Raw genomic sequence first — 27,672 nt, forward strand, 5'->3', positions numbered from 1 at the left:
CAATGACCAAAAGGTCGAAAAACATACCAAAAGACAGAATAAAACGTGTCATACAGACAAATTTATTTAAAAAGAAAAGAAAAATGTAATATAATAAAATAAAATGATAGTAAATAATACCGACGGTTAGCAACCCACATTAAAATTGGTGTCATCGCCAATCAATAAAGATAAAAAGAAAAATATATGAACGATTTACCGATAAGAAGAAAGTAGGAGAGAAAGCCCATTGTTATAACAATTTCTTAAAACAATTAAAATTATTATGTTTTACAGTAAATTATGTGAATTTTTTTACCGTGATATAATTCACAACTGCAATAGCATCCGCAATTTCATCGTCTTTCAAGCTGTCTCCTCGTCTTTTATAGTTGGAACTAGGACTAGTACCTCATGGTTGAGTTAAGGCTACTGACAATTGTAGTTGTGACCTGTTTGCCATTCTTAAAATGACACGGACGACTGGTAGTAGAAGACGAGCTCTATTAATGTCTTCACCGACTAGAATTTCATCTTGGGGAAGCATGGAGTCAGACAGTTGCTGAGTTCAAAATCTCTTACTCATTGGGGAAAATGTCGTTTCACATTTAAGCAGGTTAGTTGTGCTCTTCCATATATCTATTACGATGATAGAACCACCTCCTTTATCGAAAAGTGCAATGAAATTTAAACAGGCAATTCTTGAAGAATGCGGGTTTGGAGAATATATATATATGATTGAATTCAATGGTTGAAACTTGTATCCCTCCATCAATGCAGGTGTTGAATGAATGAATGTTGGTTGTTGTACAAAAAAAAAGAGATGGAAGCAACGTGCAGACACCATTTGTTTTGCTCACGTGCAGAGTAGGTTTCTCAATCAATACATATACAAACCAGCTCATCACTGATCAATATTCAATTATAAAATTCAGATGAGAGCAGTTGAGACAGCTGCAGAGGGATTGTTGGCCTAAAATTAATTACGAATTAAAAAACGGGTATTGTCTGCAACAATGCATAATTGATTCCACTAATGATTGTATATCTATGAATCAGAGTATATTAAAAATACCTCCATGCAGGGACATTTAGTAATGCATAATCCTTCCGATTCATCAATCATCCCAGTAACAAGTTGAAATGGTGATCTGAGATTACGACTCAACAATGGAAAGTACTGAAAGAAAATGTGAAATCCGAATGGATTCAAATTTTCCTCGAAATTCTCGCCCCCGTAATAAATGTCAGAGAAATTGGAAGTCTTAAAACTGTGTGTGAAGCCAAGGAAGCGACTTTGACAACTGATCCAGAGGGTTCCAATTTGCAAGTACGACATTGAATTCAGAACCATGGGTTCGAGGTAAATAAAACAAAGGGTTAGTTAATAGCAGTCAGCATAAGCTATTTAGTCCGCCAGAGAAAAATAAAAGTAAAGCCCTGCCATTGCCGATTCTAATTACATCTCACCCCCTCTCTTTATTCGAATCAGTGTCTGTCTCTGAGAAAAGGTCAAAAGCCATGTATTAAACAAAGGGTTTAGGCAATCTAGGCTGTAGTGCTGTATCTCTCTTTATCTCCAGCATTCAGCATTGTCTTGTTAAATAAGAGATTTTTATAATCGAAAAGCCGGTCCTTGAATCGTGGTCTTCGTGGATGCTAGTGCAGGAGTGACCTTCACGATCTCGCCACATCTCTCTCTCTCTCTCTCTCTCTCTCTCTCTCTCTCTCTCTCTTTGTTTCGTTTCGCGAATATACATATATTCGGATGGCCATATGATTTCCTTAAGTGTTTGAACTTTCCGTCGACGAATCCATCTCCCTCTTTTGCTACCCATTCCCTCTCTTTTTGTTTTTATTGGTGTCTTTCTTGTTTGAAGGGTTACCCTATTCTTTCCTTGGTATTTGGTTTCTGTTTACCTTTCTGGGATTCTTCGACCCATCTTTTTAATACTATTATTATAATTTTGTTTTGAATTGGGATTCCCTCAGCTTTTGTTGTTTTCTTTTTAGATTCTTCGTAGACCCTAGTGGTGTTTTTTGGCTTGTATTTTCTGTTCTTTTGCGCTTTGGGCAACTATGTTAGTTAGTATACTGGTAGTATTATATATTCTTGGTGAGTGAGTTTTGCCTCTTTTCTCTTTGTACCTGTTTGATGGGCTGTTGATGTCTATGGCGGTTGGTGAGGATTCAAGTTCCAAGAGCATGGGGTTAGACAAAGATGGGACTGTTGTTGATATTGAAGCTTCAGAGACAAAAACAGCATCAAAGATGCCAACAAACGGTGATAACGTTGAAGGACATCACCCAGGGTTCAGTAGAAAAGCCAGCGAAAGTTCTTTTTGTCCAACTGAAGATGAAGATGACCATGATGATGAAGAGAGGGAGATTGAGTTGGGCCCTAATTGCACCCTTAAAGAACAAGTCGAAAAGGACAAGGTTGGTTTGCTCCATCTCTACCTTCATTTTTCAGTTTCAGTTCTTTTTCCCCGCTTTTCTTTTTGTTCTGATCTTTTCTCTTCTTTGAATTTGAGGATTCAGGATGATGAAAGCTTAAGGAGGTGGAAGGAACAACTTCTTGGTACCGTGGATTTCGACTCCGTTGGAGGTTTGGCTTCTCTTACTCTACATGTCTATTCTTTGAACTTGATGGTTTCTTTGACAGTTGATGATGGTTATATTGGTGTATTCTAGGATTATGATGATGTTAGTTCTTGAACTTCGGCCTAGTTTCCTCTGTCTCCCTCTCGTGTTTTTATAGAATGGAAACTGATCTTGATTCAATATATAATTTTAGCTAGCAAGTTCAAAGGTTATATAGTCGGTAGACCATAATGGCGCTATCTAGAGCATTAGTGTTGTCTTTGATCTCCTCAGTAGTTTCCATTCTCTGTTGTTTCTTTCTTGTTTCACCTTCCAAGCAATATATATGCATTTCTCTACCTGCAAGCCCTTAAAAATCTAAGGAGAAAGAAAAGAAAGGTTGCCCCTTTGTATCCTGACATTTGCTTCCATTGTTTATGATGGTATAGAAAAGCTGGAACCTGATGTTAAGATCCTGAGCCTTGCAATCAAATCACCTGGTAGGCCTGATATCGTACTTTCAATTCCGGAGAACGGAAAGCCTAAAGCCCCGTGGTTTACCTTAAAAGAAGGTAGCAAATACAGACTGCAATTCAGTTTCCAAGTGAACAACAATATTGTATCCGGACTCAAGTACACTAATACGGTTTGGAAAACTGGTGTCAAGGGTAATTCCTTTTTCTCTTTCTCTGTAGTTCATATGGAAGAATTATATTATTTTATACAAAGTTTAGATTTGATGTTCTTCTCGATGAATTCTTGTACCAGTTGATAGCATGAAAGAGATGATTGGGACCTTCAGCCCCCAGGCAGAGCCTTACACACAAGAAATATCCGAAGAAACAACTCCGTCTGGGATATTTGCTAGAGGATCTTATTCAGCTAGAAGTAAGGTAAAATAAACGATAATTCTTCTTTCCGTTATCGTTATACACTGTAATTGCACGAAATGGTTTACAAGGGGGAACACGAAAAAGGCCACTTAAGCTGCTCATGGTTGTCCATCGTCGTACTGTTTGGGCTAGTATGAATCTGGTTTGTGTTGCTTTTATTATAACAAGCTTATGACTTAATTTGCTATTTGTACTTGATTTTCTTTTCAGATGGTGTCTCTCATTATATATATATATATATATATAGGAGGAGATCATTATTTTGAATCTAATTTTCACCATCAGGCAAAAACTCAATATTGATCTTTTCACCATCCAGAGCAATGACCCTTAACAATCGTTTCAGGTCATGAGCAATGCTACATCGATGATCCCCTAATGTCCAAGCATCAATACACTAATAAAGATCCAATTAATGAATTATTTGGATCCATGTGAAACAGGATTCTGGGATTCAAATTTGTGGTCATCTCGTGTTGTAGACATGACACCGTAGTTGAAATTCTGTACAATCTTGAGAGCACAAGCCTTACTGCTGTTTCCGTTGCTCTTTTTTCTCTGTTTGCAGTTTGTTGACGATGACAAGAAGTGCTACTTGAAGATCAACTACAGTTTCGAAATCCGTAAAGAATGGCAATCATAGACGACATACAAATGAATCATTTACAATTAAATCAGTTTGCTCATGTCCATTGTTTGTCAAGTCACCTTTAGATGTAACAATAGTTCATTTACTGTTCTTATTTGCTCCTGTGTGAGAGTGAGACTAGGAATCATCTATACAATGAAGAGAGTTAATCAAAAAGCGTTCTGTTTTACCTGAGTTGCAGTTAGACATTAATTTCTTTAGGATGGATTAATAAAAAGCTAAGCTTTTTCTTTCAATCTACCTTCATGTGATGCGCCGCGCTTATCTTGCATTCTGTTAAGCTTTATCCAGCTGCCATTTGGAGTAATTGGATATGTAATCGACAATGGATGCTGAAACTTGTGAAGGGGGTTCTTTCATAAATGCAAGATCTAATCTTGTTTTCATTCACTGTTAAAGTTGAAAGTTGGCCAAAGCATAAACAAGAAAATTTGACGGATTTAGTGGTTGAATTTTTGATAATATCTCCAATTTTGAACAATCCATATCAAGAAAATTTGCATCTACTGTCGATTTTACTCTAGAAAGAACAATCTTTGTCTTGAACTCTCATACATCCGTAACTATATTTAAAACAAGGAAATGTTGATGAAAATAATTTCCGTTGTCTTGTAAATAAAGGATCTTCCTGCTATTGTTAAGCAACAAACAAATAATGGCTATTCTTAAGCAACAAACAAATAATGTCTCTGATATTCATGGGATGTTGGAGCAATGGAGTTGTTGGAAGCAAAAGCTCTCTTAGATGTAAACAGAGTCTCCCGAATCAATCCACTCTCCAGAGTCCATGTTGGGGAAAACAGGTTATTTCCCACACGAACGTAGTTTTAAAATTGACCTAAAATGTCAAGATTAAAACCACCAAAGGTTGCACAGCGAATAAACCTGTCAAACTATTGAATATTGAAACACAATGGAAAAGAACCGAATAAAAACAATAAAGGAGAGAACACACCAAATTTATGAGGTTCGACGAGAATATCTTCAACTCCTCGGGCACCACACCGGATGATAACTTCACTATATCGCCAATATTACAACAAATGGAATTCTTTAGAATTCCCAAAGTGGGAGAATGAAGAACACAAGAGGAAGAGAGAACTTGTTTTTGGGATGATTTCTAATGGAAATACTTAGGCCTATTTATAGTTGAGTTTTAAGAACAATATGTTCAAAGTTTTGCCACCTACCAAAGAATTTTCCAATGTGTACAAGTTAGCCACCAAATATGAAATTCACATTTCAAAGTTTGGCCACCAACCAAGATGAAATTTCCAATAAGTTGGCCACCAACCAAGATGAAATTTCCAACTTGTCAACTTAATTTCTAGACAAATCTAACAAATCTCCACCTTGGCTTGAAATTACCAAGCCTACTCAACTTCTTCAACTCCCCAAATTTGTAGTGCCTCTAATTGCGCTCACAAGCGCCACACACCCGAAGGTGTTCATACTTTCAGGATGTTAATCAAGTTCAAACAATGATTGAACTTGATTACTGTTATCACCTTGGTCATCATATCTGCAGGATTTTCTGATATCGCAATTTTCTAAAGTAGAATCTTTCCTTCTTCAAATATCTCCTGCACAAAGTGATACCTCACGTCGATATGCTTAGTCCTTGAATGGTAGACTTGATTTTTCGCTAAGTGAATAGCGCTCTGACTGTCACAATAGAGACTAATGTGACTTTGAACAACTCCCAAGTCTTCCATCAACCCGTTAAGCCAAATTGCTTCCTTTACAGCCTCTGAAACTGCCATGTATTCTGCCTCTGTGGTAGACAAGGCCACCGTAGATTGCAATGTAGACTTCCAACTTACTGGGGCTTTAGCAAGAGTAAACAAATACCCAGTAGTTGATCGACGCTTATCCAAATCACCAGCATAATCGGAATTAGCATATCCAACCACACACTGACCAAGCGCTTTATCCTGTTCAAAAACTAAACCAACATCCACGGTTTGTTGGAGATACCGTATAATCCATTTCACAGCTTGCCAATGTCCTTCTCCAGGATCATGCATGTACCTGCTCACAACTCCAACTGCTTGTGAAATGTCAGGACGCGTACACACCATTGCATACATCAAGCTCCCAACTGCATTAGCATATGGAACTTTTGCCATATACACTCGTTCTTCGTTAGTTTTAGGAGATAATTGAGAACTAAGTTTCAAATGAGAAGCCAATGGGATACTTACATGTTTGGTATTTTCATTCATGCCAAAACCTTGTAATACCTTTCTCAGATACTGATTTTGTGTTAAACAAAGCTTCCCTCTCTGTCTATCTCTGCTTATCTCCATACCAAGAATCTTCTTGGCCTCATCTAGATCTTTCATCTCAAACTCTTGATTCAACTGAGCCTTTAATTTATCTATCTCATTTTGACTCTTCGAAGCGATCAGCATATCGTCAACGTACAAGAGAAGATAAATGAAAGATCCATCTTTGAGCTTTTGCAAATACACACAATGATCATATTTGCTTATAATATACTTTTGCCTCCTCATAAAGCTATCAAATCGCTTGTACCACTGCCTCGGAGATTGCTTCAATCTATATAGCGATTTATTCAGCTTACAAACCTATTTCTCACATCCACCATCTTTGTATCCTTCTGGCTGAGTCATATAGATCTCCTCTTCTAAATCACCGTGCAAGAAAGCCGTCTTTACGTCAAGTTGAGCTAGCTCCAAATTCAACTGTGCTACCAAGGCCAAAATATTCTAATGGAGGAATGCTTCACAACAGGGGAAAATACTTCATTGTAGTCGATTCCCTCCTTTTGAGCGTAGCCTTTAGCTACCAACCGTGCCTTGTAGCGAACATCTTTCTTGCTATGAGATCCATCTTTCTTTACAAATACCCACTTGCATCCAATGGCTCTTTTACCTTTCGGTAATTGTGCCAGATTCCAAGTGTTGTTCTTTTGGAGAGATTGCATTTCTTCATCCATGGCACTTTTTCACTTATCACTTTCCAAGCTTTGTATTGCTTCTTGGTAAGTGATAGGGATATCATCATCAATAATTGGAAGAGCATAGGCCACCATATCAACAAATCTAGCAGGTCTACGAATTTATCTCCTTGGCCTTGTAACTGCAAGTGGTTATGATGTCTCCAATGGTTCTTGGGTTTGAACCTCTTCATCTTCTGATTCTTCTATTGGAGTTGAAGAATCAGCTGCATCAACTTCTGGGATCATCGTCTGCTGAAACTCCACTTGTTATGGAGTATGCTCCACCTGTTGCGGAGTACTACTTGTCTGGACAGCTTCACTTGTTACCTTCTTTACTAGGGCAGATTCATCAAAGTTAACATCTCTGCTACAAATTATCTTCTTGGTGTTTAAACACCAAAGGCAGAATCCCTTCACTCCATGGGTGATTCCCATAAAGAGAGACTTTTTTGCTCTCGGATCAAGCTTGGATTCATTCACATGATAATAAGCAGTGGATCCAAATACATGTAAGGAATCATAATCAGTAGCAGGTTTTCCAGACCATACCTCCAATGGTGTTTTTCCTCCTATCGCTGATGACGGCAGACGATTGATGAGATGGCCAGCATATGTCACAACCTCAGCCCAAAATGCCTTGCCTAACCCAGCATTAGACAACATACATCGAACTTTCTCCAATAGTGTTCGATTCATACGCTCTGCCACCCCATTCTGTTGTGGTGTATGTCTAACAGTGAAGTGTCGAACAATATCATACTCATGGAAAACGTCAAAGAATGTGCCAGTTTTATATTCCCCTCCATTGTCCGTCCTAAGACGTTTGATCTTTCTACCAGTCTGGTTCTCGATCATATTTTTCCATTTCAGGAAAATTTGAAGCACTTCATCTTTAGACTTCATCGGATACACCCAAACTCTTCTGGAAAAGTCATCTACAAAAGTTACAAAATAATGGTTTCCTCCCAAAGACGATGTCTTTGAAGGACCCCATACATCTGAGTGAATATAATCTACAATACCTTTTGTATTATGTATAGTGGTGCCAAACTTTACTCTCTTCTGCTTTCCCAGAACACAATGGTCGCAAAAGTTCAATTTGTAAGCTTTTGCACCTTTCAACAATCCTTTATTTGCCAGAATTTGCAAGGATTTCTCTCCAGCATGTCCCAACTACATATGCCACAACTGGGTTGCGTCCAAATCATCACCTCCGGAAGCTACTACAACTGCTCCAATAATTGTACTACCTTGATAGTAATACAAATTATTTTTTCTGATTCCCTTCATCATCACAAGTGCGCTATATGTGACTTTTAAAACTTCATCTCTCATAGTGACTACTGAGCCTTTGGATTCCAAGGCTCCCAACGAGATGAGATTTTTCTTCAAACTGGGCATGTATCGGACATCCGTCAGAAATTTGGTTGATCCATCTTGATTATTCAATCGAATTGAACCTATCCCAACAGTTTTACAGGCATTGTCATTGCCCATATAAACAACTCCTGTATTTAGTTCCACTACATCGGAGAACCACTCCCGATTAGGGGACATATGATAGGTGCAACCCGAATCTAATATCCACTCATCGGAATGGAATGTTGTTAATGAAGCAACCAATGATATGTCAGAGTCATGTGCATCATGCTCTGCAACACATGCATCCGGAGAAACTTTTCATTTCTTCTTCAGCTTCGGACAATCTTTCTTCCAATGGCCTTTCTCATGACAAAAGGCACATTCATCTTTTCCCAGTCTGGACTTCGACTTTGATCTTCCTCTCCACTTTGGCTTTTGACTTTTCGAGTGACCTCTTGCCACCATGGCCTCCGGTGCTTCGTACTTGCTCTCCTTCTTGGTTTTCTTCCTGAGTTCATAACTATACAAAGCAGCAGTTACATCTTTAAGGGTAACATTATCCTTACCATGAAGTAACGTTGTCTCAAGGTGCTCAAATTCATCTGGAAGAGATGGCAACAACATCAAAGCCAAATCTTCATCTTTGAAGGTTTCATCCATGCCCAATAAGTCTTCTACTAGCTCATTGAACGCAGTGATGTGTTCATTCATACTGGTGCCTGGTTGATAATCAAATCTGAACAATCTTTTCTTCATGTGGAGACGATTCTGAGAGCTTTTCTTCAGGAATTTTTCCTCCAAAGCTTTCCATATCTTACTTGCAGAAGTCTCGTTCTTGTAGCCATACTTCTGCTCCCTGGAAAGACAAGATCGAATTGTGCTGCACGCCAAACGATTGATTGTTCCCCATTCTTTCTCCTCCGTATATTTGAGTTTTTCTTCCTCAATGGAGATGTCTAGACCTTGTTGGAATTAACCGTCTAACACCTCGCCTTGCCACATGCCAAAATGACTGGATCCATCGAACAACTCCACCGAGAAATTTACATTTGACATCACCCTCTTCACCAGTCCAGATGAAGAGCTTAATGTCTCAACTGATCCGTATTTTGGCATTTTAATTCTAACAAACAATATTCAATATCACGAACTGTATCTTTTCAGCAACGGAACCACCAAGATAACCTCAATCGAAGCTCTGATGCCAATTGTTGGGGAAAACAGGTTATTTCCCACACGAACGTAGTTTTAAAATTGACCTAAAATGTCAAGATTAAAACCACCAAAGGTTGCACATCGAATATACCTGTAAAACTATTGAATATTGAAACACAATAAAAAAGAACCGAATAAAAACAATAAAGGAGATAAACACCAAATTTACGAGGTTCGATGAGAATATCGTCTACTCCTCGGGCACCACACCGGATGATAACTTCACTATATCGCCAATATTATAATAAATGGAATTTTTTAGAATTCTCAAAGTGGGAGAATGAAGAATACAAGAGGAAGAGAGAACTTGTTTTTGGTTTTTGGGATGATTTCTAATGGAAATACTTAGGTCTATTTATAGTTGAGTTTTAAGAACAATATGTTCAAACTTTGGCCACCTACCAAAGAATTTTCCAATGTGTACAAGTTAGCCACCAAATATGAAATTCACATGTTCAAAGTTTGGCCACCAATCAAGATGAAATTTCCAACAAGTTGGCCACCAACCAAGATGAAATTTTCAACTTGTCAACTTAATTTCTAGACAAATCTAACAGTCCAGTCATAGACACTTGCAGCAAACAATCAAAACCGTGGCACCCCTTGTGATCGGTTCGGTATCATTCGTGATAAAGCTGGAAGCATAACATGAATTAGCCTTCCAAACGCACGTATTAGAGGTAATCTTAGTAACTTGGATTAGCAAACTGACCAAATTAACAATGTTGTATTTACACCAGAATAAATTTTCAGGAACGTTCCCTCAGAGTTTATTAACTGTAAATTTCTTGCTTGATTGCTGCTGATCAAGAATTGGCTGTCGGGTTTTGTACCTCAAGGATTAGCAAACCTCACTTCTTTGAGAGAACTGCATCCGGGTGAAAACAACTTTTCAGTTTGCCTACCACAAGTCTGTCAAGGTGCAAAGCTACAACTTTTCACTGCAGCGTTCAACAGTTTTACAGGTCCCATCCCAAAGAGCTTTTGGAACTGTACAAGCCGCGTTTGAGTTCAATTCCATAACAACCGGCTTTCAGTGTCTCTAGACCACAACTTTGGAGTTCATCCGAATCTGAATTATTGTGAGTTAAGACACAACAGATTGGAGGGGTTGCTTTTAGCTAACCGGGGAGGATGCAGAAACCTGGAGCAATTAAAAGTTGCTGGTAATCAGTGGCAAAATACCTGGAGACTTTGGCATGCTGAATCGACTAGCTGTGCTCGATCTTTCTTCTAACCAACTTGTTGGAAAGATGCCAAAAGAGTTGGGCAGATTAACCTCTCCGTACCTCCTTAACTTGAGCAATAATCATTTATCAGATGATGTGCCACTTGAAATTGGAAAGCTCTCAAGTCTTGAAGATCTAGATCATTCAGAAAACAAGCAAGATGGGAGAATCCCAGGCCAACTTGGTGAATACTCAAAGCTACGTAACTTGTAATGAATTAATTGTATTACATACTTTTATTTTGAATTGGTCTCTATATCATAAAGTATTTGAGAGAAACTTTAGCTTTAACACAATATTATTTTCATCATGATGTTCTTTAAGTTTTACAGGGCCATGTCGCAAGGACATCGAATACATAATTTAAAAACTAAAGTAGATTTGCATATAATAAACTCTAGCCCAAGAAGTTAAAATGGAGAAAATAGTGCAGATTGGTCATAACTCGTTATAACTAAATAGCCATATAGCAAACGCAAAGCCACAGCTCGACCAATAATAACACGGAGCTCCTGTGAAGCCGGACTGATCCAGAAGGGATTGTGGGCGGCGCGGCGGCAGCCACTGTGACTTTGGGCATTTCGGCGTCGGAGTTCCCTAAAGGCCCCACCTCCACGTGTAGCTTTAGACCGTTCTTGCAGCTCTCAGCTTCGCTGCTTACGAAAAAACGGATCCCTTCACCATCCAATGCGATGCCATCTAAGCCGTCCGTGTACATTCTAAGAGGGTTGCTCAAATCGCACGACTCATATTCCTCCTTGCTATTCAGCTCGGCAATGCTCTCCTCTGCTGCAGAGTAGGCGAACCCTGTGCAACAGTTCAAGTTAACCATAATCAAAACATAGAAAAACATGAGAAAAGTACTGATTTTCATTCATGGATCAATTTTTTTGAATAGTTGGATTAAATCACATATTTAATTATTTATGCAAAAGTAAGAAGCTTTGATTTCTTTTACACACCCAGAAGCCGACGAAATTGAACAAAAATTGATTACTGTATCATGGTAGTTGGTACCATATATCTATGTATAAAGCTGAACGGAGCTAGTATGTGTTTCTGTGGTAAGCTAATTAGAAAGGAAGAGTAAAGCAAAAGCTTACAGATTTTGTCTCCAACGCTGAAGCTCCTACCGGAGGACCAAGACGCCACGTCGGAGGAAGGGTCCCACCCTTGGTTACCTCCGACTACATGGTGCACTTGTGCTCCAGCCATTTTCCCTCCGAGGGTCGCTGCCATGACAACCAGTGCGACGATCACCATCTTCAGAATAGCCATTGTCACGGCACAGGGAAAGCAATAGAGGTTGTACTACTGCTTCTTTGAGAATAAAAAAATGAAAAGAGAGAGAGCGGGATTCCATGCACGGCCCGTCTCTGCACGGCCCGTCTCTGTCTAGCTCCATTGGGTTAATTACTATTAACAACCACCACCAACTACCATTCTAGTAAGGGAATATGTGCTCTATTCAATGTATTTTTCCTACTCTTCAATTGCATATTGACCATATTTACCATGCCATGAATGGAAGTAGTATAATGAATCAATAGCATACGGTAATAAATATAATATAGTACCAGTACATCTTACTGAACAGTGCATTAATAGCTTTATATGAGCATGCGTGTATAACTTTTTTACAGTTGTACCCGTAGAATCATTGTGACGGATGCATTGATTTATACAGCATAGCGATCCGTTCATTTTTTAACTATGAGCTGATGATTTTAAAGTATATAAATTATCAAAGTATATAAAGATAACCAATTTGTATTCGTTTCCTATAAATTATCAAAGTATATAAAGTTAAAAGATAAAATTATTGACGATATTGATGAAATAAATATTATTTTCTTAAAAGATTTAAATTTAAATATTTTTGGATGAGAGTTTATTTAAAATTTTGGTATATTTTTTATAATATATTTTAAAATTTTCATATAATTATGAAGATTATTTTTAAAATTAAAATATAAAAAATTACAACGTATGTTTTATAAGAAAAAATACGCTCATTTCTTTTAAGTAGATGGACCTCATTAAGTGAATATGTTCTTCCCTTGTATAGTTCTCACGTGACCAACTTTAAAAATCAACAGCCGGTCAAAATTCAAGACAAAATCAATTTTTCTCTCATTGGTATAATGATAATTTTTTTTCCATTTTTTATCGATGACGGTACTAAATTTAATGTTAATTATATATCGTCGGTATTTTTATTATCATTTTTTATTTTTATATTGTATCTTTATTTTTCTTTTATTTTTTTATTTTTAATAAGTATGTTTGTATAACACTTTTTTTTGTTAACACGTTTTCCATTCGTTTGACCTTTTTCTTTCATTTATCTTTTTTTAATGATTGATTTGACATTATCATGACTAATCAATATGACACTTATCTGATATATTGTTAATATTATCTGTTTTTGGACTCTTGGATTGGATTTAGATACTTGATTTACGTTCGTAGATAGCTTTTCATGTTGCTTAAGTCTGATTTGCGGTATGTCAGTAGTCTTTCATTAGCTTGATTTTCTTTTGTGGTTCGTTTGCCGATGCGATCATATCTGTTTGTAATATATTTTTGTTCGAGTTTCTTGATTAGGTCTATGATATTTCTTTGTATGATCCTTATATGATCTTAAATTGCTAATTTTTATTTCAATGATTATAGTAAATTGTACTGGTTACATGTTGAATTCATGCAATATGAAAAAAAATTAAAATGAAAAGGCCATCGGAGTTATGGGATTTTGTGTTGGGAATAGATGGATAGATGGTTTGGGACTAAATGATTTTGGATTAAAAAAAGTTTAAACAGCTAAATAGGAAAAGTGTAATCTACACGCTTATTTTATAATTGAGTATGAAAAGTATCATATAATGAACTACAACGAATGTTTTAAAACATTAATTTAATATTCATTAGAATTGTAAAAGATAAAATTATTTAAATTAAGTAATGATATTATAAAAATAAAAAATCAGATTATATTAAATTTAAATTATAAAAAAGCTCAAATTAATTCATAGAAAACAAACTAAAACTATCAGTTGACCAAATAAAAAATATAGAGTACATAGTTCATAATTTACAAAATTAAAAGGGGCTAATATGTAATCTTGTTTCTACATGTGACCATAAATAATTAAATATATTTTGTTTCCCAGAAAAAGAGAAGGGAAGGGGAGGGGGAATCTTCACGGCATATGTTGCATTTCCTTTCCTTTCCGGTGGGAAAATTGAATTTTTCAAAATATTATTTGGGTAAACTACACAAATGATCATTAATATTTAAGTAGGTTTTCGTTTTTACCATTGATGTTTTAAAAGTTACAAACCGGTCACTAACATTATCGTTTATTACAAATTAGTCACTCGAAGTTAACAACAGTACGTGACGGAAAACACATGTGGACCGTTGTCTACATACCTGAATGGTTGGCCGCCACAGTAGAGAATTGTTGAAATCCCTTTGACCGGTGCTTTACTAAATATTTAATGAAAATTTAATTAAGAAATAAATTAATTGGGGGATCAAGGTTAAATAATAAAAGAAAAATGTCTAACACTTTTCAAATCTTTAAACCTTTTCTTCTTCCATTCCTCCATGAGAGAATCAGTTTCAGAGGGTTTCAAAGAGGGTTTGAGAGAGAAAGGAGATTCTACAATCCTTTTTCACCTAAAAGAGTGAAACTTGTTCACTCATCGAAAACCCCAAGCAACGCAATAGCCAAAATCGCATTCCCATCTCTTCATAAGCTATGAAAAAAGTTGTATCTGGAAACCCACCATTGATAACAAGCTTCTTCTGGTTCAAGTTCCCAAAAAATGAACATTCCATTCTAGGATGAACAAGCTTGATGTACTTGACTATGGCGAACTTAGCAAAAAAAGAATATGGGTTTTGAACTAGAAAGGATTTCGGCTTAGCAGTTTTTAAGCTCTTGAATTCGTTGAAATATTCCTCCTTTGTGAGCCCGAAATCATGAGAAACGAAGCCTTATAACATTGTTTTACACACAAAAGATTCAAAGACAAAATATCGATGGCTTTGTTTTATCATAATGGTACCAGGCTCAATATTTTTAGCAGTTACGTCAACATCCCATTTTGCTATCTCCATCTCCTTCATCATCAACCTCACGAAACTACGAACATATTTCATTGTAAAGTGCAAAACTTGAACGAAATCACTTGGATTCAACGTTGTGAACTTGATATTATCGAACATTGAAAGAAGCCCACTTTCGTTTAGTTTCTTCTCCATGGATCTGTTTAAAATGGTGCAATCTTTGAGTTGTTTATGGTGTAAAACAATGTCTGCAACTTTTCTTTTGATATTAGATTCCAGCTTCTTGATATTGATCTCGTCAATGCGTATCAAGCTTTGTTGTTCTTGGATCTCAGCGAGCATCAAACTGACTTGTGGTGAAACATCAAGCTCATGCTTTAAAAGCTTACGCTTCAGCTCCGAAAGAACTTTGAGTTGTTCCACGACAGCTTGGTCTGCAGCTTGAATGGCGTTGTTGTTATAAGAGTTTTGAGCAATTTGTAGTTCGGTGTAAGCAGCTTTGATGGAAGTGACACTGTCGAAAACCATGGCCATAGAGCTTCCAAGGCAACACCTCTTCGGTTAACATCAGAGCCGCCGTGGGAGCCATTTCCAATCCCATTGCTTGAAGTAATTTTGTGGCGGTTCTCAGGTTGGCGACCCTTTGAAAAGTTCTTGTTAGTTTGCTCTTATGGTTGTTAATGTTGAAAGCTGGTTTGAGTTGGATTGTTTCCGTTGTTGAGCTTAAGCATAAAAAAGAACAGAAGAACAAAAGTGAAGATGGTATATTTGAAAAGCAACAAATGAACAAATTTATTATTAAACCTTGATTTTCCCATTAATTTATTTATTAATTAAATTTTCATTAAATATTTGGTAAAACACCGGTTAAAGGGATTCCAACAGTTCTCCATTGTGGCGGTCAACCATCCAGGTAAGTAGATAACAATCCACGTGTGTTTTCTGTCACGCCTGTTAACGACTGTTAACGTCGAGTGACCAATTTGTAAAAATGATAACGTTAGTGACCAATTTGTAACTTTTGAAACAATAATAGTGAAAATGAAAATTTACTCAAACATTAGTGATCATTTGTGTAGTTTACCCATATTATCACACAATTTACGCTTGGCTTCCTCACCCTTTTGTTACTTTTAGGGCTGTTTGGTTCATGGCATATGAGATTACAGGGGGAATGAAATCCTCATTTCCCCGTTTGGTTGGCCAGCATTTCCAGCCCCCGGTAATTTTTTATTACCAACAGTGGATTTTTTGGGGTATATTACTGGAAATGTGATTACCTCTTCCCTTAAGTATTGTTGGATTACCGGCGTTTTGGATTGAACTGCCCTTAAATTTTTTTCCCCAAAATATTATTCTTCTGTTGTTGAATAATAAAAATTCTACGAAGTTTAAATTACAAATTTATCTTTAAATTATTTTAAATTTACAAAAAAAAAATCAATAATTAGAATTTTATATGAAGTTCAAGGTTAAAATAAAATTTATCCTTTCATTGAATCTATTTATCTTTTTAATTTTGTAAAAAAATATAATATAAATTTTATAAATTTAAAATTTTTAAAGAAAATATATAAATTAATTATAATAATACTATAATAAAATTTAACTTATTAAAAAACAAATATATAATATGAATAATTTGATAAAAATATACAATCTAATAATTTTGTATTTCTTTTATTTACCATCTTACTTTTCGTGAAGCAAATACCTTTGTTATTCTCCTCGTCACTCTTTCGTTTGCTCTCACTGGGTTACTGCAACTGAAAGCTAAACCAAGGTTTCTAAATCTCTCTTGCTCTTATACTCCTTTAATGTTTGCTGCTGTAAATTTATCGCTGATTTTTCTTTCGATCCTTTACGTTCAAGCAATTGAGCTTTTCTCTGCTTCAGATTTGATTTTGAGTGGTTGTTTTCGTTATTTACGATGTCAAATTTGAGTGGTTTATGTTTTTAATTAGCTTAGAGTTTGAGTAGAGTTCTATTTCTTAATGGTTGCTGTTGCTGGTGGAAACTGGAATTTTAAATTTCAAATATTGGACATGAAAATACTAATGTGATTATTATATGTATAATGTAACAGCTTGATTTCTTTCTTGGTTTAGCAATCGTTTTATTTCGGACTTATAATCTCTCTTTTAGATAATTGCTACACAGATTAGGTTGTCGTTGAATAAGTGAAACTCTTGTTTGACGCCAATCAAAAGTTGTCGTTCAGTAAAGTTCACTTCATGGTTTGTGCCTAATTTTTATTTAGAGTTTGAACATTTAAAGGTTCCGATATTGCCTAACTAAAAGAAGGAATAAAGATGTGGTTTTGTCAAATATACCAATTCTGCACTTTCTCCGGTTCTCTCATCTTGTTGGAATATCACTATTTGTCTAAAAAATTACTTTAGCATCTGATTTCAAAATTCTTTTTGAATAAGAACAATACTTTTCTCAGTGTTTTTTTATTCTCTTTTGGACTTTTTCCCTAGGGAGTGGGCGGTGGGTGGCATTGGGGTAGCCCCTTACAATAAGAATGTGTCTGTCGGCACTGGTCTTTTCTATTGGTATAAATAACTACGTAGTGAGAATGACTTCAGTATGAAGTTCTGTAAGGTAATAAAAAGCCTAAAGATTTGGATGGTGATATAATACATAAAGCTTAATATAGACACATGATTTTGAGCTGGATGGAATTTCCATATCTTTTTAAGCTGGTATATATTGAATAAAGAGCTTCTTTTCTGGCTGTGCTATGTCTATTTAGTTGTTTAATGTTTGGGCATTGTGAATGTAAGGCATTAGATTTAACATGTTTCAAGAAACGAAAAGGTTGAAGTGGTTGTCAGGACTGAATCTTTTTGCTGCATGTATATTTACGAGATTTTGATCTGCTGCTTTCTTTTTACATGTATTCTGCACCTAGCTGATTATAGCTGACTATAACTCTTCTTTTAAGTAAGTTGCTTAATACAATTGTTCATGTTTCTTTCAGACTTTCAGTGAGTTGCAGTGGTTTCTCTTTTTGAGCGTGTAATTTAGTGGCACGGCAGCAGTTTTCCCAGCACCAGAAATATATGTGAGCTTTTTAATTTGACGATTGACATTTAAGTAAAGAGCCATGCAGAAGGAGAATAATACAGCTGTGCCATCATCTGCTACTGCTAGAGTTCGGCACCGTAAACGGTCCAATGAGGTTGGTTAATCAAATATGAACACTTTTTTGGGCTCCTTGTTCTTGTCTATGGTCATGATTACTGATGTTGCATTTGTACACAATATTTTCCATCGCGTGCAAAGGAATTTCCCCCCCTCAATCTCATAAAATTCGAACATTCTATCAGTTTGTACCGGAACCTAAAGCAAATGGTGGGAATTTGCTTGTTGATGACCATAACAAATAAAATCAATGTGGATCCGAACAAACTCTACTGTTTGGATTAGAGGGGGTTTTGCATTAATTGTCTACATGGGTCATCTCTATATTACAGCTATGGTGGTGGTTATCCAAATATTTGTGGCAAAAGAGCTTTTCAATCTACTTAGGAAAGCACATGAAGATAGGCATCTTCCAGGATTTAGGCTATTAAATTGGTTAGGTTACTACCTTTACCTTCCATATGGCAACCAAGATTTTTGTGCCATAGGAATTACTCTTAAAACTTACTTGCTTTCATCTGATAAGAATGTTCTTCATTTTATGGGCACAGGAACTTCTTCTTCACAACTATGTTTTTTGTATATGGCCGCCTTCTTAGCCAACCACTTGTCAATACGGTAACTTCGGACAAATTCTTGTATCAGTTTGTTAATGGCATTATCAAGTATCACATGGCTATCTGTTACTTCTTGTACATTGCAGGTTTGTTAAGCATATTATTTCATATTTTTGACTTAAAGCATGGAGGAAGAATTATGTCAAGAATTCATCAATTGGTATCTTAAATTTCAATTTTGACCAAAGCAGGACTAGATGTTTCCTAATTCTGTAAATATGTTATTTCCTCATATGTTTTATGGTTTTCTTGTTATTTATAGTGATTATACCTTGAATTTCCCTTTCCTGTATTATTACATATGGCCATTGATATCCTCATTATTATTGTTTGATTGGGATTAGGTTTTATGTGGTTTATTCTTACATTGAAGAAGAAGATGTACAAGTATCAGTTTAGCCAATATGCATGGACACATATGATTCTGATCGTGGTATTCACACAGTCATCCTTTACTGTGGCCAATATCTTTGAAGGAATTTTCTGGTAACTTTTCTTTCTTAGACACCCTTTCTAAATCCTACCTGCCTATGTGCACCATGCACCGTGTACCAGATATGCACATACTTATGCACACGGGTAAAAAAGGAAAATAAAGAGACTAATTATGGTAAAATTTCTCATTAATACAAATGACTTCCATGCTTGAGCCCTTCTGACACTACGTCTCGGGTTCAAACCTGGGCAACCTCTTCCCCTTATCCCTTGATAAGAAAAAAAGTAAGCTGTTACCTCTTAAGATTTATGCAATTATTTTCATGCTTTTGGTTCTTTTGACTGTATTCTCTCCTTATTCTTCTTCTCCCAGCATCACTTATTGTTATCAATGACATTTTTGCTTATATCTTTGGTTTCTTCTTTGGAAGAACCCCATTAATCAAATTATCTCCTAAGAAAACATGGGAGGGGTTTATTGGAGCATCTGTTACAACTATCATCTCTGCATTTCTGGTGAGCATAGTATTTCCATATTGGAGATGACTCCATCTTGTTTGTGATAAGGTTATCAATTATTTTATGCCAGTTTCACATCACTAGATGAGAAATTCACTAGTTATGCATGTCTGTAGAATGAATTAATTCCGGTGACTTGTAAATATTCAGGCTAATCAGCATCTTTATGAAAAGATTATTCCCGTGGCAGTCTGTTACTCTGTTCTTACTTTTTGCATGTCTGATCTATCAATTTTAGCACGACTGATCCTTCTAATTGGTGACACTATGGGGCCCACCATTTCTGTATTCATATTTTTTTCTTCTTTTTCTAGATGGTACTAACTTGAGGGTTCATTATTGACATTTTATATGCCTGTACAAGTTTAATAGACTAAATTTAAGCTGTGAACTGATGGGCATCCTTCCAAAGATCAGTTGTGAATAATTTATAAAATGTGTTGTTCCCTTTGGCATTCATGTGAAAATTCATCCTGAACCTGTAATCTAAAAATCTAATGCTAATACCTTGATTAATGGTGCTGAATCACGTTGATTAGTAACACTTATTTATGTTATTTTTATTGCGCTTCAGTAACGGGAGTACGTGCCTTTGGTGGAACTGGGAAAATTGTGTGTTATGTGCCCGCTGTTTTATGAATAGTTTTTCATTCTAGTATGTTTCCAATGACATGGGGTCCGTTATTTAAGCCTGAGAATTATATTTTACCACGATGGATTCCACAAAAGTGAGTTTAATTTGTCTCTGGATTTAGTGTCTTAATTATTCGTTTTTAGTTGGTAAGATTTGATTTTCTTGGAAGAAAGGGTTACACTGTTAAGTTTCCTATTAAAAAAAATGTCACTTTCTATTTCTAGCCTGATGATTCTGAACTCCATGTTTAAAGGGGAAGAAAAGACCAGATGTTTGAATTGTGATGGACAATCAACTTTCTGTAGTGCTTGGATCTTTTGAATTGTCTCTGAATTTAAATTTCTAGTTATAGATCACATAGTTTTAAAAATCTTTAGTGTACTCATCAATGCCAGTTGAAGGTTATAACCTCAGCTCAAAGTGCTCGGGTCTTTTAATTCCTGTAGCTAAATTTTAAGACTGGGAACTTTACTAAGAATGAATATGGTTGCCGATGGATTGGATATGTTAAAAATTCGGTTATCTCATCAAAAACTCGAAATGCGATTGTGCAAGCTACGATGCTCCATCACTACTTATACATTTTGTTTTGCAGTTTCCTCGGAAAGAGATCTCCATTTTGCCTGTTCAGTGGCATGCTTTATGCTTTGGTTTGTTTGCATCAATTATAGCACCTTTTGGGGGCTTTTTTGCAAGTGGTTTTAAAAGAGCTTTTAAGATCAAGGTGCTAACTCCTTCCTATTCTCTTCTCTAATTTTTGCATAGATTCCGATATAAGTATATTATGTCACCTCCCACTTTTTTTTATATTGGCGTAGGATTTTGGTGATAGTATTCCTGGGCATGGTGGAATTACTGATAGAATGGATTGCCAGGTGAGAAAATTGAGGCTTTTTATCTTAGTTCGACATTTCTAATTAAATGCCGTGTCTTTATATGTAAGCTAAAGATATTATATTTTCTCTGTTACAACGGAAAAGGGAAAAAAGTGAGAAAAAAGGAGTGGAAGGATGGATCACGAATTCTTTCACCGATTTATATCCTTAGGGGGTTTGTTAAGTGGTAAAAGTCCTCAACGGATCGATATTTTGTGAGGATGTTGCTTCTAATGATATATATGCGGATCCGACTTATTTGACCATTTAATGTAGATGGTGATGGCAGTATTTGCATATATCTATCACCAGTCGTTTGTTGTGCGTGAAGGTATCTCGGTTGAAATGATCTTGGACCAGGTAAATCTTTAGTATATCATACTTAGTTGTTCTCCAGTCCATTTTATGGATAAGTGATCTTAGAAGTAAGCCTATACCGATTACCGAGTGCTAATCGCCATGCAGATATTGAAAAGCCTTACATTTCAAGAGCAGCAAATTCTTCTTATGAAGTTGGGGCAGATCCTGCAAGAAAGACTTGAACATTCTTGAATATATGTGAGCATAATCATCAGAATGTACTGCTTGCCTATAATGGTTTGAAAGTTGTTGCAACAAAAGAAGGAAAAGAAAATGTCTTGTATATGGGTGTTTCTTGTTTTTCCCCATTCAAATATTTTTAGGCAGAAAATATTCTTTCTGCCATGACTATGTATAATATATGTTAAGCCAATTAATTATTAATTGCCTAATTACCAATTAGTCACTGCCTCCTGCATCAATCATTATATGTATCCAGTTCTCATTGTTTTTCAAATGCAGAATTGGACGCTAAGACGTGGTTGAGGGCGATTTGCTCCATCTGAGGATGTCAGCTCTGAAGATGATATTGTTCCTTTGTATTGAGGAAATTTAGTTGTCTTTGGATGATTTGTTCCTTCATTGAGGATGTTATGTTCTATAGACGGATAGAAATAGCATGCATAAACTCTAAGTGATGGTAGAATTCAAAACCCAACTATCATCAGTAGTTTAGACCCCACAAAATCATAACTACAATAAAACGTTAGAATAAAATGAAAGTACCAAGAGCCTGATTCTATATAACACGCTGCTCATGACAATCTGGAATCCCAAGATGTTCTCAAGTGCTCAAATCTCGAAAGTTTAAAGAGCTCACTATGTCTTACAGATAGGCTGCATACTTCTAACTCGAACACGAAAATGTGCTGCTACTCTTTTGTGTCCTTACCAGGTGCCCTTCAGCACTGTGAACTTTGCAAGAAGGAATGATTTCGATGAATTCATCTATTTTACCAGTTCTCTCATCTCTCAAAACAACCCAAAAATGTCAGGAACTCCGTCATTTGATTACGCCTAGGCAGATAACTTGGGGCCAATTACTTCTTTTTAAGCTCCGTTTTAACAGTTGATCATCATAGCAACATTTGCCACTGATGGGTGGTTAAACCAACTTGGAATCCTTCTAAGTACTTAATTAAACAATTAGTTTATTAAACAGTGAAAATAATACCCCATTTCAGTCTCCATGATACACACAAATGATTATCACATGTTGAACTCCCAAGTCTTTTAATAGTAACTATTACCCTTTCTGAAAGTTGTTTATCTTCTTGTTCTTGCCTCCCCCATTTTCCAACATAAAGGATCATTCAAAAGAGATTCCACCAGCTAGGCAAATCTTTGTCGATCTTCTCCGTAGTTCAATTAGGCAACCCTTAGAAGACTGTATTTTATGTTCTAAAACCAACCCAGAAAAGGTTCAATTCAGTTCATCAAATCAAGTAGGAATCAAAGTAGCTAAGCTAAGAACAAATAAAAAATGCAAAGAAAATGCTTTGTTCTTGAAACAACCTTTTCTTTAACAAGCACTTGGCCCCGTTCATCATCATAGTTCTTTGCTGATATGTTTGCTGAAGTTTTTTGAAGTTCAGCTGGTACTCACAAAGCTATTATCTGGTTGCCATTTGTCTTAAATTCTTAAGCTGGTAGCCTAAACTTGCCAGATTAAAGGCTTCATCATTGATGGACCCTGTCTTTCCATTTAAGCAACGCCTCTGATGACTAGGACACCTAACACTGCCTATAAAGGATGATAGTGTTAAAGATCTATTAAGCCTACATGATGAATACAAGCTCAATTAACAAATAAAAATGCTCCCCTATTGCCTTCCAACTACCCCTAATCTTTTACGTATTCATTGTCCCGAACTCGAGACACAATCATGCCTAACTTGACTCACTTGCCTATTGAGCATAAATGATTATTTTGTCACAAATTCTCATCCCAAGATTCATGTCCATACTAGAAGATGAAAGCCTCTAAAGAGCACAACAAGCAGAGGTTTCAACAGAGAGGATGTAGGGCTTTGTGTTGCAGTTGCAGGCTTAGTGTCTCTTCTTCCGAATAAGCAGAAAGATCGAGTTCAGACCGATATGCATCGATCTCGAGTCTAGCACACACCATGGTTCAAGAGAAGCTAGATCAAATGATCAGAGAAAGGCAGGAGACTAGGCATAACATAGATAGAAGGCGGCACAGAAGTGAAGGGACTAAGTTCGTGGTCATGGTAGCCATGGAGAAGTGTTCTTATGACCCGATAGAAGATTTCAGAAAGTTTATGGTCGAGATGATTAAGGCGAACAGGATGGAAGAGCCTAAGGAGCTTTATTACATACATATCTATGAATTCTGACAACTATCATGGGATTATACTCGAAGTTTTCCATGAGGCTTGCACTGATTTGTTCTTACGTTATAAACGCCATTGAAAAGCAATGTGACATTCTTTTTTCCTCGGAGAAAAGGTCTAGAAGTCTTGAATAATTTATGGACAATGTTTAATGCCAGGTGTGAGTGACCACAATTTGTAAGCTCGAGCTTTGTAAAAGGTAGTAAAGGAGGATTCTTTTTTGTTATTTTTCTTCTGGTGGTTGCAAAACTATCACAATTAACTGTTTATGATAGCATAAAGACAGTAAGAAATCCAAAATCATCAATGTCAAAACGCTGAAAAGGAAACTCAAAAGTCAAAACCTAGTAAGTGAAGCAATTAATTGAACCAGAATTTACAATGCCTCAACCTTCACAGAGAAAATGTTGTGTTTGAAGTATTAGGGCAAAAGTCATGATGGAAGATATAGGCATTTAGCCATTCTGTTCATATTTGAGACAGGAGAATCGAATCGAGTCGAGTCCATGTCAGCAATAAGTATAATTTTCTCGGAGCTTCCTCGCTCATTGACATGTAACATCATATATACCTACGGATAATTCGATGCTTGTTTTCATAGACCTCCCAAAATTCAAATTTCTTTAGACCAGAAAATGCAGTAATTAATCTCTTATTCGAGACGATTAATAACTGATAACAATGAACTACAAAGCTTGTACACTGATTCGTCGCTAACGGGTGTCTGGTTTGCAGAATTTTGCCTTGGTGCTCTTAAGGAATGAAGCCCTAAAACATTCGGTTGAAGATGGATATATAAATGTTCCGTGGTATATCATTAAAACTCTCGCTTACTTGAGACAGCAAGTTGGAATCAAACCTTAACAACAGCCCAATATTATGTATTATTACCATTATAAGTATATAATTCTAACATCAAATTAATAGAGATCAAGAAGAAAAGGAATCTAGAGTTTTAAGTTCATGGGTTCAATAGAGTGCTGCCCTCCTTGATGAGCACAAACACGCTCCCGGCATCTCCTCCTGAAATCCGCAGTTCGTCGTCGAGGTATGTTGTAAGTAACCATGACTATGCATTGCTGTTTGACAATGGAATCTTCAATGGTGGTTGGCTGGAAATAGTCTTTGCGATAGATGAAGCTGTGTCTTGTACAGAGGTGAGCAAGCCTTTAATAGGAGTGAGATCAATTTTTTGTCCCAGAAATTCCACATTTTCCGGTAACACTATGGAGTCCGTCAGCTGGTGAGTTCCAATTATGCCTTCTTGAAACTTGATCTGCATACAACATTCATAAAGAAACAAGAGCAATTTTAAGTTACACCCGGAGTCCAGAACAACTTCAGAATCAGTTCGTCAGAAGAAAAGTAGAGCTCTAAACAATGTACCTGCACACGTTTGGGACTTCGAACCTCAAATTTAGCATTAGTACTAATGGAACTGGAGGCCAATGGTCCAGAGAACTGAACAGAGTTTTGCACGGTGAGACTTTCGGCATCGATGGTCTGCGATATTTCCTCCACCTTGACTAACTGAAATTGACCCCTTGACAACAACGGAAACATACCTGGGAACGATGTATACCTGTGCCACAACACAATATATAAAATATCAACATTGCATACGTTAAGAATACTTCCTACAAGCACCCTGAGGAATCCCACTAATAAAGGCGAAACGCTAAGTAAATTTGACGAGAATCCATTTTCCATTGAGCAGAGGCAACGCCTCAGTCGGTGCAGGAGTTGGGTTCTCGGCCTCGAGCCGAGTTATAAGCTCAACTATCTCCGCTCTGGTCTCACTACTGGCTTTCAAGCCACGATCAGTCCCATAAAACGAATCCACCAAAGCTTTCTTCAAGCTCTGGATTTCCACCACTTCGTCGGGCTTCTTCTCTTCTTCTGCCACGGTCACGGCCACACCAGGACTCTCTATCACAACCGGCTCCTCTCTGTCTGGGCCCGATTCGTCGTCGGCGTCCGAAGCACGGACCTGGAAAACAGGTCTTGCCTGGATTGATTTCTGGGTCAAAAATTGAGATTTCTTTATCAGATTACGAGTTGGTTTGGTAGTGTTCAGACGCAGAACGGAGATTTTTGGGGAGTAGGTATTGGGTTGTGAAGTTATTAAGAAGGTGTTGCACGGAAAGTTAGTCAATTGAGAAACCGTAGCCATGGAAACGGGGTTTATGAACAGAGAATGAGAACAGGGGAGATGATTACACGTAAGTACAACTAATACAATTTCGACGACAGAGACCAAATGAAAGAAAACCGCGATGTACCTTGCTAAATAGTTGTCGTAACAAAGCTTGGGGGAAGGCAACAAACAAGGGCGAGGGGTGCGAAAAGATTTCGGAATTCAATTGAATCTGGTAACTTGTGAAGTGTCGGCACACGGCAGATTTGCAACCAGCGCTATTGACGTGTAAACCAACACTGGAAGCTTTTAAAGCTAATATATCTCGACCAAGACAAACTAAGAGAACCCAGAAAAATGATGGATTTTAATTAATTTGTTAGTCAGGTTTGTGTTAGTTCATTTCAACTTCAACCAGCGCAATTCATACAGACTACGCCCAATAACCGACTAACAGATCAGCCCAAACGACTTCACAGCTTTCGGTATTTGTTAAGTTTGTCCACTCCAATATTTTTCTTAAATTTCACCTCCAAGACGACGTCGTAGACGAGTAAACATCGATGGAGGACTCATTTTGGTGATAATATCAACAGTTTGTTCAACTGAAGTAACAAAATTAACAATGAACTATCCTATAAGAATCCGTTTTCGAAGAAACCAAATTCCCATTTAAAAAAACTTTTGTAGAATTTTTAAAATTGTAATACCATAATTTTTTTTTTGGCTCTATCCATACATATTAGCAAGGGTTTTAATTATAATATACACTGATTGTGGACCATACGTGAGGTAGGAAGAGTGGAATATTAGCTTGGGAAGGGGGAGAACGTAAAGATGCCTTTTTTGTTTGGTATTTGGTGGCTTCCATGTGGTTGGATGATGCATATTGCAGACTTGGTTTCTAGCTTGATACACCAATCATATTTTTTTTATTTTGGCTTCCAACCCTTAAACCAGTTGAATCTCTACAGAGACTTTGACTATGGGACAACATTTAATCTCAGTTTTGAAAATAAATTTTTCTCTTAAAATAGTTTTAATCACTCACATGCAAGGAAGCTCATCATATGAGGAGCATGGTTTTCATAACCGGTCATGCTACCGGTTCATTGGTTCAACCGGTCCGACCGGTCGGAAGAACCGGATGACGTCATAATTATTTAAAAAATTAAATAAAAATATCAAAAATATTTAATGAAAAATAATTTTTTATATCACAAGTCATATTCAAAGCAAGTCATAATATATATAAGTTAAAAACCATAAAATCAAGTGAAACAAGTGAAACAAAATGATTCAAATTAACTACAATATAATATTTAAGGTAAAACATATTAAATAATAAATATAATTATATAACTATTGTCATAACCATTTTTTAGGTAAAACAATTAAATATTATTTTAAAAAACGATTATAACTTTTATTTAGAAAAATTGAGGATTTTGGATTAATTAAAATTAAATTGAAAGGAGTCGCCATCGACCTTTGAGTTAGGTAAGTCGAATACCTAATAACATGTTTTTAATTTAAAAAACAATTTTAAAGAAAATCATTTTTTTATAAGAATACAAGTCTGCGTTATCAGAAGAAAATTTAGGGGTTCGGAAGTCGGTTACGTCTGTGGAAAAGATA

The 27,672-nt window shown here is 36.4% G+C and overlaps 2 protein-coding genes and 3 pseudogenes across 2 annotated transcripts; 2 read left to right on the top strand and 3 right to left on the bottom strand.

Annotated features, from left to right (window-relative positions):
• The first annotated feature begins 1,429 nt into the window (after positions 1 to 1,429).
• LOC120130377 (rho GDP-dissociation inhibitor 1-like) lies at positions 1,430 to 4,418 on the top strand. The gene is made up of 5 exons (XM_039147652.1): positions 1,430 to 2,418; positions 2,521 to 2,587; positions 3,012 to 3,230; positions 3,331 to 3,455; positions 4,024 to 4,418. The coding sequence occupies exons 1-5, from the start codon at positions 2,146 to 2,148 to the stop codon at positions 4,096 to 4,098; spliced, it is 759 nt and encodes a 252-aa protein (XP_039003583.1). The 5' UTR covers positions 1,430 to 2,145; the 3' UTR covers positions 4,099 to 4,418.
• Positions 4,419 to 11,155: 6,737 nt separating this feature from the next.
• LOC120124930 (mavicyanin-like) lies at positions 11,156 to 12,153 on the bottom strand. Its single transcript, XM_039143504.1, has 2 exons — positions 11,979 to 12,153; positions 11,156 to 11,682 (listed from the first exon to the last, which is right to left on the bottom strand). Exons 1-2 carry the CDS (start codon positions 12,151 to 12,153, stop codon positions 11,330 to 11,332), a joined length of 528 nt encoding a protein of 175 aa, XP_038999435.1. The 3' UTR covers positions 11,156 to 11,329.
• Positions 12,154 to 14,560: 2,407 nt separating this feature from the next.
• Positions 14,561 to 15,771, bottom strand: LOC120123045 (annotated as a pseudogene).
• A 941-nt stretch (positions 15,772 to 16,712) lies between these two features.
• Positions 16,713 to 21,926, top strand: LOC120123157 (annotated as a pseudogene).
• A 143-nt stretch (positions 21,927 to 22,069) lies between these two features.
• Positions 22,070 to 26,158, bottom strand: LOC120130475 (annotated as a pseudogene).
• Between the last annotated feature and the right edge of the window lie 1,514 nt (positions 26,159 to 27,672).

Source organism: Hibiscus syriacus, unplaced genomic scaffold (genome assembly GCF_006381635.1).
Source record: "Hibiscus syriacus cultivar Baekdansim isolate YM2019G1 unplaced genomic scaffold, ASM638163v2 tig00000132_pilon, whole genome shotgun sequence".
NCBI classification, from domain to species: Eukaryota; Viridiplantae; Streptophyta; class Magnoliopsida; order Malvales; family Malvaceae; genus Hibiscus; species Hibiscus syriacus.

Coding starts and splice junctions, on each gene's coding strand:
- LOC120130377 (XM_039147652.1), top strand. CDS start 2,146: ATGTCTATGGCGGTTGGTGAGGATTCAAGTTCCAAGAGCATGGGGTTA. Junction 2,419..2,520: donor AACAAGTCGAAAAGGACAAG/GTTGGTTTGCTC, acceptor TTGAGGATTCAG/GATGATGAAAGCTTAAGGAG. Junction 3,456..4,023: donor CTTATTCAGCTAGAAGTAAG/GTAAAATAAACG, acceptor CTCTGTTTGCAG/TTTGTTGACGATGACAAGAA.
- LOC120124930 (XM_039143504.1), bottom strand. CDS start 12,153: ATGGCTATTCTGAAGATGGTGATCGTCGCACTGGTTGTCATGGCAGCG. Junction 11,683..11,978: donor CAGCGTTGGAGACAAAATCT/GTAAGCTTTTGC, acceptor ACTGTTGCACAG/GGTTCGCCTACTCTGCAGCA.